The sequence below is a fragment of the Glycine soja genome, chromosome 5, assembly GCF_004193775.1.
Source record: "Glycine soja cultivar W05 chromosome 5, ASM419377v2, whole genome shotgun sequence".
NCBI lineage: Eukaryota > Viridiplantae > Streptophyta > Magnoliopsida > Fabales > Fabaceae > Glycine > Glycine soja.
In genome coordinates, this window is record NC_041006.1 from 5,942,667 (window position 1) to 5,956,394 (window position 13,728).

The 13,728-nt window shown below is 31.0% G+C and overlaps 1 protein-coding gene across 1 annotated transcript; it reads right to left on the minus strand.

The window, feature by feature from the left end:
* Positions 1-1,122: 1,122 nt before the first annotated feature.
* On the minus strand, positions 1,123-3,319 carry LOC114412196 (uncharacterized protein DDB_G0284459-like). Its single transcript, XM_028376005.1, has one exon. It carries the CDS (start codon positions 3,007-3,009, stop codon positions 1,324-1,326), a length of 1,686 nt encoding a protein of 561 aa, XP_028231806.1. The 5' UTR covers positions 3,010-3,319; the 3' UTR covers positions 1,123-1,323.
* Between the last annotated feature and the right edge of the window lie 10,409 nt (positions 3,320-13,728).

Here is a 13,728-nt window from a genome sequence, read left to right on the forward strand (position 1 = left end):
GCGTAAGTTGAAACCTCATGCTCATCTTTTTTTATCAGCTGATACCTCATGCTCATGCTACACTACACCATAGCCACTAGTGTTAGCTGGAAAAAAAAGGAGAATAGTTCTCTGTTGATTGTTTTGTTAAGCAATTTTTCATGCGTCTCAAGAAAAGGGAAAATTATTAGAATTATTTGTCCTAGATCCCAGTTAACTAAAAAATTCGGGAAATTTTTAGAAAGCAGGAAGGAAGAATGTTGTCATTTTTTGTATAGTGAACTAAAATTTCAGTGTATTTAACTAAACATAGCTTCTTTTCGTATGAGAGGCAACTCCACCATGTTACACAGTCCAATAACCTTTCGCCACTCATTTGATATTTGTGCGACATTTATACATCATTGAGTAAATAATCAGTCCCCTAAGTGCATCACATTTCTCCAATCTCAGTAATCCATATTGATGTCAGTTGAACTACAAATCAATACACAGAGCTTATATGGTTTTCACACATTAGTGGATTAACATCTCACAGAACACCAAGAAAATATGTTCAGCTCCCGACACTATCAAGTACTTCAATGTTCATGCTGCGGATATATTTTAATTTTTGAAAATCAGGACTCACTAGCTAGTGCGTAGTCCTACCCATACATTTATCCAATACACTTCTTTTAATATTTTGATACTACTTTCAATTATTAATTAACATTTATTGAAAACTATACGATCATGAGTGAAGCTTTTACGTTTTAAATGAAAAATGAACCCATAAAACATTATAATTTTTAATAAATTTAATCAATAATAGAACAAGTTTAAAAAATGTATTAGAAAATATACTCATAGCCCTTCTCCCGACTCTGTAAGTTGTAATTGGTGATTACTACTATTAGATTCAAACAAACAACAAATAGCAGCGATACTTGGACACCTATTGACACTCTCTATATGTATCTATTTCTCCCTCCTTGTTACATTAAATTCCTATTACATCTATTACTTTTCTCTATTCTTTCTTTCTCTTTCTAGGTGTATATTAGTATATGGGAATTCCGTTTGACATTTTTCAACAACAAATGGCCAAAACCGTGATCTAATCACAATTTCCCATTCAAAACAACTGTAGAAAGTTGAAAATACACAAAAAAACTTGAAGTTATAGCAAAGCACAGGTAAGTAAATTTGTCTATACCATAGATATTTATGGGGAGGGGAAGAGGACATCAATCCAATTACAACCTTAAGCTGTGGAAAGAAACATCCACGTCAATTTAATTACATTCCATTTAACTAATGTAGTAAATAGAAGGATATGATATGTATCCATCTTCAATATTATTACCTTGAAGCGTTTCTTGCACTGCGTGTACTCCTCTTGATTGACTCAATTCTCTGAAGCCTTATTTGCTCTCTAAACTTAGCAATGAACTCATCAGCCTTCTTATCCACATCTGGTCCTTCATCACCATCTGTTTTTGAACTTTCTCCACCAATAACAGGTGGACTCTTTCCACTGTCATTGTTCTTAGCAACGGTTCTTCCTCCTTCAACGTCTTGGTCCTCGATTTCTGTGTCATCGTCGTCATCATCATCGTCAGATTCCACAAGAAGGCTTTCTTTCTCAGCTGGCTGTGACACAAGAGGCACGCTTGCATGCCCTATGAACTTGTTACTTCTAAACAATGTGGGTTGCATGGATTTATTTTCTTCATCACTTTTCTTTCCCACTGGTGTGGTTCTCTCACTTGTGAAGCTTCTCTTCAACTCTTTATTGAAGCAAGGTGCTTCGTTGGATGAACCACCGAACCTTGGCTTCATGAACACTGATTTCTGAAACATTGTTGGTGGCGGTGGCGGAGGTGGTGGAGGACAAGACTTGTAGAAGCCCTTCTTCCTCACCGAATCCTCTGTGTTCTTCGCAGGAGATTCCGATGAGAAAGAAGGCGAAGGAGACACGGAATTGTCTCGCGAAGAAGCGCGAGAAGGTTGAGACTTCACAGGGCGAGATTCCTCCTTTGAAGAAGGAAACATCATGTTAGAGGCTTCATCAAATTCTTCTTGCTTATGTTCCAATCTTCCTGATCTTGAACGCCATGGAATGGGAGAAGGAAGCACCACACTCTCTTTCTTCTTGTTCTCAGCTCTAGAACCTTCAACTTCTGTGTTTCTGTTTGAATTGCTTGAAAATCTTTTGGAAGATGTTGACCTCTTTTGAGATTGAACTTCAGCATCGACATCATCAGCTTCAACTTCAGCTTTTCTATTGGAATTGCTTGAAAATCCTTGAGAAATTGTTGACCTATTTAGAGATTGAACATCAGTATCAACACCATCAACTTCAACTTCAGCATTTCTATTTGAATTGCTTGAAAACCTTTTGAAGGTTGTTGAGCTATTTAGATATTGAACATCAACATCAACAGCTTCAACTTCTGCTTTTCTATTCGAATAGCTTGAAAATCTTTTAGAACTCATTGACATGTTCAGAGATTGAACATCAATATCTTCTTCAGATAAGCGAGATTTCAAGCTTCGAATGGGCAAAAGCAGAGGCTTCTCCCCACTCTGGTCATCAAAACTAGAATACTTTTGTAACTGTGGAGCAGCAACAACAACCACAGGTTCGTTCCTGTAGTGTTGGCTGCTCCAAGTTTGGACTTTTGTTTCATCAGACTCGACGGGGCTCTCACCCTCGTCCTCGAAAAAAGAAGAAACCTGAAGGAACCTTGACACAAGAGTTTGTGCAGTGTCAAACTTTGAGTTGTTATGCTCTTTGTCTGTTTCTTCGTTTCGGCGACTGAAGAGGCCGTAGGAGATGGCGACACCGACGAGGAGAAGGTGGAGGAGTTCCCAGTTTCTGGTGAGGAGCGATTGGTTGATGAATTCAGGAGCCTGTGAGGGAAACAATGGGATGATAACGAAGAAGATGAGGACTAGTGTGGCTTTGTAGAGGAAATGGTAATAGAACTTATTTGGGTCCTCTTGGATTTGTTCAAGGGGTAGTTTTTGGATTGCACCTGCCATTGTTGCTAAAGGAGAATGTTTTGATGATTGAATGGGGGGAAGAAGAAACCTGGAAGTAGAGGAAAATAATATCAAGTGAAGGTTTTGCCTTTGTTCTGTTCTCTAAGCACCGTCAAAGACAAAATGTCAAGCCTAGCCTTGCCTTTATTCCATTTGCCATGTTACCTTTTTCGTCCTTTCGGTTCCAACACCAAGATGCTTTGCCTGCAATCTCACACAGTAATATCAAAGTTGTACATGTTCCAACGTTGACAATTATAGTTTCTTTAAGCCAATACCCAAGTTGCTGTATCTATGGAATTATTATTATTATATGAGAGTGAATGGAAAATATTTGTTGAGACTTGAGAGATTTAAAACCTGCTTTATTAAGAGGTCTGTTGGATGAAAAAAAAAATAGTAGAAAACAATTAAATTAGTATTTCTCTCGGCCTCCTTTCACTCAACGAAAATAAAGATAATAATATATGTATCACATTAAGCATCTAAGTGACAAATGAAATTATCACTTAATCAAGGATTGACTATAAGATCTTGCTTTTGCGTCAATTTTTTACATTTTGACGCGGATTTGAGTATTAAGGTGAATCCGTGAAGTCAAAAGCAAACATATGCTATATATTGTGACAAACGTTGGCAACGTCTTTTTTCTTCATTAGTATAGAACCCTAAGTTTTAATAACAGAGTTTGAAAACAATTTAATATTTCACAACTTGTACATTTAAATTAAAAAAAATCTACACTTAGTTGATTTTTTTTTTCTTGAAAATTTCCTTATCTTCAAAATTTTGCCATGTCTTCAATTTTTGGATTGATTCCAATCTTTTTGTTTACTTTCATTTTTTCAGTCTTCTCAAAATCACATACCTTAAGACGGATTTGGGTTTGCCTTATATTGAGTCACCTCCTAGAGGGTGTGTGTCTCTATGCTCCAACTTGATTTTGTTGATACTTTTTTCTCTTAGTGCTAGCTGTTAATTAACTATATATATATATATATATATATATATATATATATATATATATATATATATATATATATATATATATATATATATATATATATATATATATATATCTCACTCGATACCTTTCTTAACTTCCCTTTGGTTCTAGAAACTTTTATTTTCATGGACATGCATGCATCGTATCAATTTTACATCAACACAAAGACAAAGTGAAAAATTGGCACATGGACCTATATATATGCTCAGCTCAAGTGACGTTTAATTGTTTATCACCATTATTTTCCCCCCAGTGGTGCTACAGATTGATCGAATAAAACTACACGTAAAGAGAGTGAAATGAAAGCAACAGCTTGTGATCAATGCCGAAGTGTACACTGTTCAGGTGATGATCTATTGGTCCATGACGCTAAAGCATAGTTGGAGGAACATATGCATCGAATCGATTTGCCTACATCTATAGTAACAGTTGCAAAACTCATATTGATGACCAGCTATATATTGAGCTTGGGAATTTCAGATAGAGAAAAGGGACAACTTTGGAACAGAAAAAAAAAATGCAAGGTGCAAATATTTAGCGTTGGAATCAGTCATGATTCCCCTTTTGTACTCCTGCCATGGAGTTCATTTGGATGGAAGCTGTTGGATTTATGTGAAAAGAAAAGACAAATTCGAGCATTTGTTTACTCGTACCACAAAACTAAGATGTCAATCCTTAAGGTAACACATTTTTTACTGAAAACAATTTAATTTACTTTAAGTTGTATAGAATTATTATAAATGATAAAACTTTTTCCCGAAAAATTTAATGTAACTACAAATTCAAGATTTAGAATTTGAGTAGGCTAAAACAATTTCACACCAATGGACTCCAATCCTTAGTGGTAAGAGTTTTTATCTAGCACAATACCTGTGCCTAGGCATGAGTCATTCACTTGTTTTAACATATTTTTTAGGCAAGTAAATAATGTAACACATATTCAATTTATTAAAGTCATTATTGTTAAAAGAATCCATGTTTAAGAAATCAATGTTTATATGGTGAATATATTTTTTACAAAAGTCTAAAATGTATATATTTTTTGTGGTTAGTAAGAACTTAACAATAAGATGAAAATGTTTGGTTAGAAGCAAATACAATCCAAATTTAATTATTAAAATATATGATACAATGCAAAATAGAAGTAACCGTATATGCAGTTCAAATTGTTTGGTATATAATAATATAACATTATCGATTAAAACAAGTTATTAAATATATAAGAAAAAGAGAGACATGATAAATTATTTTATATATAATAATATAATGTTATATGATAAATTAATCTAATAAAGACATATGAATGGATCAAAGCATTTTTTTTGTTTAATTTAGAAAAAAAATTAAAACAAAAAATAAAATAATTAAAAGACTAAAAGATATTTCAATCTTATCTAAATTTTTAATTATTTAAAACTAAAAAATGTATAAGTGATGATCATAAATAGACATAACAATGACGTAGTACAAGGATGAATAAGTTGTTTTCTGTCCTTGTCATTATTCTCATTCCGAGTTCCAATCCCTAATCTCTATCGGAATAAATTTTTGCACTTACCCTCGTCCCCATTTGAGGTTGGGTATATCCATTTCGGGTCATTTTTTACTAAAAATGACATTCAACTATTTTATAATTATATATACTCTAAAAAAGATATTAGTTTTGTAATATTTATATTTTCTAAACTATAATTATAATTAAAATTAATTTAATTTAATTTAAAATATTATTTAATAAGTAATTTAAAACTATTTTTCATCAAAAGTATATTTAGTAAATTAGTTCTAATACATTTTTTATGTATTTATGAAAATTTTGTTGGACAAGTGGTCTCAGAAATTTTAAGAAGAGAGGTTAAATTAAGATTTGGTTGACTATTCCTAATTGAAATTTTCGCTTTCTTAATTATTCTCTAGATTCAATTATTTCTTTGTTAACAAGTTACTGAAATAATAAATGAAGGAAAATATGTTAAGGAAATGTAAAGACAACAGAAAGTAAAAGAGATAAGGGAAGAGAGAATGCAAAATTGAATTTATACTGGTTCGGTTACAACCCATGTCTACGTCTAGTCCCCAAGTAACCCGCTTGAGATTTCCACTATCCTTGTAAAATCCTTTATAAGCAATGAACCACAAAGGACTTCCTTACTTTGTGTTCAGTGATACAACCAAGAAGTTATTCTCACTTCTTGAATTGAATCCCAAGGAACGTTGGTCCCTTGTATCCAGTGATAACAACCAAGAAGTTGTACTCACTTCTTACAATGAACTCAAAAGACGTTGGTCTTTTGTGTCCAGTGATCAACCAAGAAGCAAATCCTGCTTCTTGCAATTAACCTAAGGAACGTTGGTCCCTTGTGTTCAGTGTTTGCAACCAAAAAAACCTTCTCTTGAAAACAGTGACCAAGAGTAGGTCTCTTGAAAAGCTTTTTGTAAGATTGAAGGAGAGGAAGAAAATAGAATAGCACAAGTTTTTGCCCAATAAACTTTTCTTAACAAAGCAAGTGTTGAACAAAAACTCTTAGAAAAAAGTTGAGAAATCTCATATTGAAATTCGTGCCATGGTCACATATTTATAACCATTTGATGGCTCTTGAAGAAATCATGTTAAAAGATGTGACTCTTGACAATTTCTTCAAAACTAGTCACTTTAAAAGTTGTGACTCTTGGCAAATTCTTCAAAAATCAGTCACTTTAAAAATTGTGACTCTTGACAATTTATTTTTCAAAACTAGTCACTGGTAATCGATTACTATTATAGTGTAATCGATTACACATCAACAGTTGTGACTCTTCGTGTTTATATTTGAAAACCAACGTTTAGAAATACTGGTAATCGATTACACAAGTTTGAAAATGTTTTATCACAAGTTGTGACTCTTGAAATTTGAAATTTAACATTCAAAAATATTTGTAATCAATTACATGCCCATGGTAATCAATTACTACTTTGTAAATCAGTTATAAAATTGTTTTGGGCTTCTGATAATCGATTACGACCTTCTAGTAAACAATTACCAGAGAGTAAAAACTCTGGTAAAAGATTTTTCTTTGAAATATTCTTTTGGACAAATTGTGCTATTCAATCTTTTCCTTGAAAAATTCTTTTTATACTTATCTTGATGCTTTTCTTGAGGTTCTTGTATATCTTGAGTCTTCTCTTGAATCTTCACTTGAATCTTGATTCTTGATTGAATGACTCTTTGATTCTTGAAACTTGCTTGAATCTTGATTCTTGACTTGAGTCTTTGACATCATCAAAATAAGCTTGGAAGCTTTGCTTCCACAAATTTAACATTATTTTATAAACATAGATTATAAATATTATTTTGTAATAATTATATTAACTCATTATATTTAAATTTCTTTTTAGTATAAAAATTTGAACCTCATAGTATGAATATTATTGAAGGAAAAAATTTATTTATAAAATTATTTAAAACTATTTTATAAAATTTATAAGAAAAAATAATTATATATATATATATATAATTTCAAAATACATAAAAATATTGTTGAGTTTTTGGTATGCAATCATGTTAAATGCTCATATAGGAAAAAAATTGTCGCTCACAATGATCTTAAGTAAGATTAGTTCTTGTAAATAATATTTGTGGTCTTTATCATAAAAAATAGAATTATTTTAATTTAATATATTATTGAGTCTTTGACATATTTCTGAGAAATATCAAAGAGAGTCATTCATAATAATCTCAAGCAAAATTGTCTTCCATGAATGATATTAGAAATTTCTATCATAAAATTAAAACTAATTTAAAATTTGATATTATTGATAAAGTGGTTTAAAATCATTTTGTAATAAATATATTTAATAAATTAATTCTAAAGAGAGATTCAAATTTATATAAAACATGACATTTTAAAGAGTAAAATAATCAAAGATGTTGTTGGATCAATAAAAATATATATTAATAAATCATTGATTCATATTATTTGATTAAAAATTAAAAATAAGAGAAAGAAAAGATAGAAAAAAATTGGAGGAAAAGAAATTAGTAGAGAGGGACATGCGTCCTAGGAAGGACCAAATTTTCTTTTTTATATATATCTATATCTATATATATATATATATATATATATATATATATATATATATATATATATAATAGATAATAGATGTAATAGATTACTAAATCACTAATTATTTTTTAAAAAATAAAAAAATAATAATATAATAGTACACAAAAAGAAACATTTAATATAGTATACAAATAATATATAATATATAATATTATTACATATGAAGAAATAATAATAATAATAATAGATATTTTTTGTTAATAGAATTATAAATATTTTTTTGTTAAGAAAGAGAAAAAGAGAAATAAAAAAGGAGAGAAAAAAGTTAGAAGGAAAGAGAAGTTTTGGAAGATTTTTTTTTTATGAGAGTGATATGTGATAAGACAAAACCTTCTTTTACTCTCCCTATTCTAATTATAAAATTATTTTAACTAATTCATGTTTCTTAAACAAAGTTATTAATCCTATTAAATATATCAATTATTTGTATTATCATTTTAAAATTATTCTTTTTTATTTGTCTATTAACTTAATTATTTTTTATTAATGTTTGGAAAAGGAATAGTTATTTAAGTGTATATAAGAAAAAAATAATTAATACATCTGGACATTAAAAAATATCTTATAAAAAAGATACAAATAAATTTATAAAAAGAGTTTTATAATTAAAGAAGGAATAAGTAATACACAGTATAGATTTTTATTACACAAAGTTTTGTGTTATACTCATCTATTACTTTTGTTTACTAATACTTCAAATCCTCCTTTTTTGGCTGCTGTTGGATTCTCTTAAAGGTTACGCAGAGACTCAAAATGTTCTCTTAAAGGTTACGCAGTGACTCAATATGGATGCAAAAGTAGATGGAATAATAAGCTGTGATTTCGGTTAGTGATTTGTTTAAAGAGAGAAATCTCTTGACGCAGGAATGTGATGAGTGAGAAAATTCTAGGGCTTCTAGTTCTAGGTCCAATTTTACTTATCAACGTTAGATGATTCAACAATGATGACTTATCCCATTAGTGCAATTGCTCACTTTATCTATAATCTATCAAAGCTGCCATGTGCCTTTGCCTTTTAAATATTTTGGTTAATCTTTTTTTGTGTGTGAAAGAGAACAAAGAAAGTTGGGAATGACGATAAAATGTTGTGGATCATATTATTTAATTATCAATTGTTTTTAGTCTAAATACTACTAAATAATAGACTAGGTTTAAGTACCAATGTTAAGACAGCATGACCTGCAGGAATCTCTATTTGTAGTACTTCAAGTGCTGACTTATTTATTTCTATAAGAGGCGTAGTTGGGGAGAAAGTGAGTAGTAGCAAAAGGACGATGTTGCTTAGTTACAAAGGATGAATGAAGCATCGCTAATTAATAAAAAGACGTCAAATGAATTGAAAATGAATGAAGCATCGTTAATTCTATGGGAGGGTAAAGGTGAGGTGGTGGGAAGAGGGGTACATTTGGATCACTTGTTGGCAACGAATCTGATTCCTACCCATCTGCGTTTTGAATATTTCTAATTCTGATGGCTTGAGTTAGATGCTCTTCACCGCGAAACCAAGAAAACTCAATCAGGAATATTGATTGAAACATATAGCTAGATACCAAAACAATTTTGAGAGAAGAAGAGAAAACGAACACAATTCATGTGGCTGCTTGAGTTGCTTTTGCTTGAGCCATTTTTTATTTGGGACTAGTTCAAATAGAAATATTTATTGATAGTAGGACGGGATGGTCATGAAACTGGACAAATTTTTATCTCTTGTTAGTCACTTTAAAAGTCTTGAACACAAAATTATATGTAAATACTTTGAGAAAAATTATTTTAAGTAATGTGACACAAATTATTTTTAACACACTTTTGTTATATTAGCTAAAACTATTGGAAAAAAACACACACTTCTTATGCACACAAATTAACAATTAACATTTAAAGTAATTTTTCTCATTCCACAAATATCTATTTATAGACCTAGAATCTTAACACAAGAGAACAAATTTCTAATTTACAAATATCCTAACAATAAGATAATAATTTTTTTAATTTAAACAATATTACAAAGATTTAGAATTATAAATTTGAATTATTTATCGACAATCCCTTCCTCAATTTTTTTTTTAAATTTTATCTTCAATCATCATGAATGTTTTGTCATGCTTTGGTGCCGCACAAAATTTAATATATTTTCCAATATGCTCTCCGTACATATTGGATGATCTTGATTTAATTTACACTATCGTTAACTATTATCATTAAAACACTCGCTTAACTTCCACATGACCTATACGATTAATAAACTGTGTACTAAGAACTTTAATTACAAATGTTCCATGTCCTAAATAAATCATTTAGGACAATGTGCCTCAACTTATTCTACTTGTATATTACACAAATGGGCAATGCTAGGGTGGTTCAGTTTTTTTCGTGACTTTGGTGGACCAGTAAATATGACCATGTAGTGTAGGTATATATGAATTTTGATTAAATAATTTATTTAAATAAATTATGTTTTGATGACCTTTATGCACTTATTACTCTAGAAAGACAAATATACTTTCATCCAAGTGTTTTACCTTTGTGTTCCTTTTCTAGATCTGCAGGTAAAAGTTGTAGTTATTCAAAAATTGTATATAAGAGGAATAGAATTGAAGATGTATTGTCTTCGTTGAAGATTTGTTTGACACAATAAAACATTTGGTTGTGACACAAGTTTTTGGTTGGCGACTTGGAAGCTGTCATATCCAACAATACAAGGTCTCAACAACATTTCGGCCAAACCGCAATAGCATATGCCGTTATTACAATACTTCAAAACAAACGCTGCAACCAACCTTGTGGTCAATAGGTACGGTGGAAGAGTCAAACCATTCTGAGTAGCGCTAAGATAAAGACAACATATCTCTTTAAACTTGAGGGGTATGAATTACAACCAATCTTTCATTTGACGTGGAAGGTTGAGATTCTATATAATCAATTTCAGAACTTAAGTCCCTCAATTGATCACTCCCACTGATCAAATCATTTTCAATAAATTTGGCATTTCTTGATTCCACAATCCTTGTAATATGATGTGGACAATAAAACCTATAACATTTGGTATCAGAGCCACAATTGCCTTTGCCTTGTCCATTTTCGGTATTTTTTTGATTTGATTTCGTTTATGGTATGAAGGGCCTTGTTTCTTAAAAATAAGATTAGAAATCTTTATTTTGTTCGATTTCTTTAATTTTGGCTTTTGAATCGTGAAAAATGGTGTCCAAATGACTTAAAAACGATCGGGTCTGCGTATGGGTCGAGTTTGACCCGCTAGAGGTTGAAGATGATGAATAGTGTTTAAAAAACGAAAACTCCTACGTTTTGTGCTAGTTGGGTGTCAAACCCTTGACTCCCTCAAATGCTGTAGTATGTGCAGACCACTAAACCAGTAAAATCTTCCTAATAAGTAATCGTTTTTCATGTTATGTATACTTATTCTGCTTTACAGTTTTCAGAATTTTGATTTATTTTATGCATGAATATATTCTGGAAAATTTTATTCTATGCATATATATATGAAATCAAATGCATAATATTATGTTTCAATTATAAAATTATATGAGAATCTTATTCATAATTATATTGTATCTTGATTTTGAAATGCAAAATACCATTTATTCTCATATAATAAAGTTTTTATGTCTAAGTGATCTTTATAATTTTGATTAATTATGGATTAACCACAACATCTATATTTGATTAAAATTATATATTAAGTTGGTTAAAGATCATATAAGGAATTAGACATAATATTGTAATTAATTATATTTATATAATGAATTTTATCTCACATAAATTTTTATTATATATGTATAATTAATTGGGATAAAATGACGTATTATTTTTCATGATTTACCCACAGGCATCATGATGTATGTATAATTTGTCGATTTTATCATAAAGTAAATATTTACGATAGAAATTAAATTATTTTCATGTTGTACCCGTAAAGCATGAATATTGAGCAAGTAATTTGATTATTCTATCATAAGGTTTAATTGTTTCTTATTGAATCAAAAATTTAGCCCAGAGGCAATTTTTATGTCACAAGATTCAATTTTATGGTATGTTTACATTGGTAAAAGATACAATTAAGATTAATATGTCTCAAATTTTGACATAAGCCTTTGGATTTTGTAGCTTCTCAAACTATTAGTTTTTCTGATATTCAATGTGATGTTCCCGAACTCAAAGGAGATAACTATAAGATATGGAAGGAGAGAATTCTTCTACAATTGGGGTGGACGGACATAGACTATGCTATAAGGAAAGACGAACCACCTACAATCACTGATGAAAGTAGTCCAGCTGACGTTGCGCTATATGAGCGGTGGGAGCGATCCAACCGGCTCAGCGTGATGTTCATTAAGACCAAAATCTCGGTTGGGATACGTGGTTCTGTTGACCAGCATGAAAAGGTCCAAGACTTGCTTAAGGCCATTGATGAATCAATCTCATTAGTATGTTATGAATCTAATATGGTTAGTGTTAATATTAAAACCCGGTGGATTGATTCTGGATCTACTATTCATATTGCAAATTCTTTACAGGGTATGCAAAACCTAAGGAAACCAGTGGGAAGTGAGCAAAACATTTTATCAGGCAATAAGCTAGGCTCACATGTGGAGGCCCTTGGAACTTGCATTTTGACTTTAAGTAGTGACTTTATTTTAAAATTAGAAAGGACTTTTTATGTACCAAGTTTTTCCCGAAACTTGATTTCTATTTCAAGACTTGTACCGTTTGGATATTCCTTTAATTTCAAAGACACATCATTTGAGTTATTTTATAATTCTGAATGTGTTGGGAATGGTATCTTGTCTGATGGTCTTTATCTTCTTGGTTTACAAAATAATGCCACATATAATTCTATGCATGTTCAAACTGGTATTAAAAGGTGTAATATTAATGAGAATTTCTCTATGTTATGGCACAGGAGATTAGGACATATCTCCATTGAGAGGATTAAAAGGTTAGTGAAAGATGGGGTACTTAATACTCTAGATTTTGCTGACTTTAAGACTTGTGTGGAGTGCATTAAGGGTAAGCAGACCAACATGTCTAAGAAAGGTGCTAACAGGAGTTCAAGCATATTAGAAATAATTCATACTGATATTTGTTGTCCAGATATGGATGCACATGGTCAGAAATATTTTATCACCTTTATAGATGATTATTCACGATATATGAATGTTTATGTGCTTCATAACAAATACGAAGCATTGGATGCCTTCAAAGTCTTTAAGGCTGAAGTTGAGAACCAATGTGGCAAGCAAATAAAAATAGTGAGATCAGATAGAGGTGGAGAATACTATGGCAGATATACTGAGAATGGACAAGCACTTGGTCCCTTTGAAAAGTTTCTTCAAGAACATGGGATTGTTGCCCAATACACTATGCCTGGTTCTCCAAATCAGAATGATGTGGCAGAAAGAAGGAACCGAACATTATTGGACATGGTGCGGAGTATGCTTAGCAACTCCAATCTTCCTAAATCCTTGTGGGCCGAAGCACTAAAGACAACAGTGTATATATTAAATCGTGTTCCAACCAAGGCTGTCCCAAAGACACCTTTTGAGTTGTTTAAAGGTTGGAAACCGAGTTTGAAACATATGTGCGTTTGGGGT

Coding starts and splice junctions, on each gene's coding strand:
- LOC114412196 (XM_028376005.1), bottom strand. CDS start 3,009: ATGGCAGGTGCAATCCAAAAACTACCCCTTGAACAAATCCAAGAGGAC.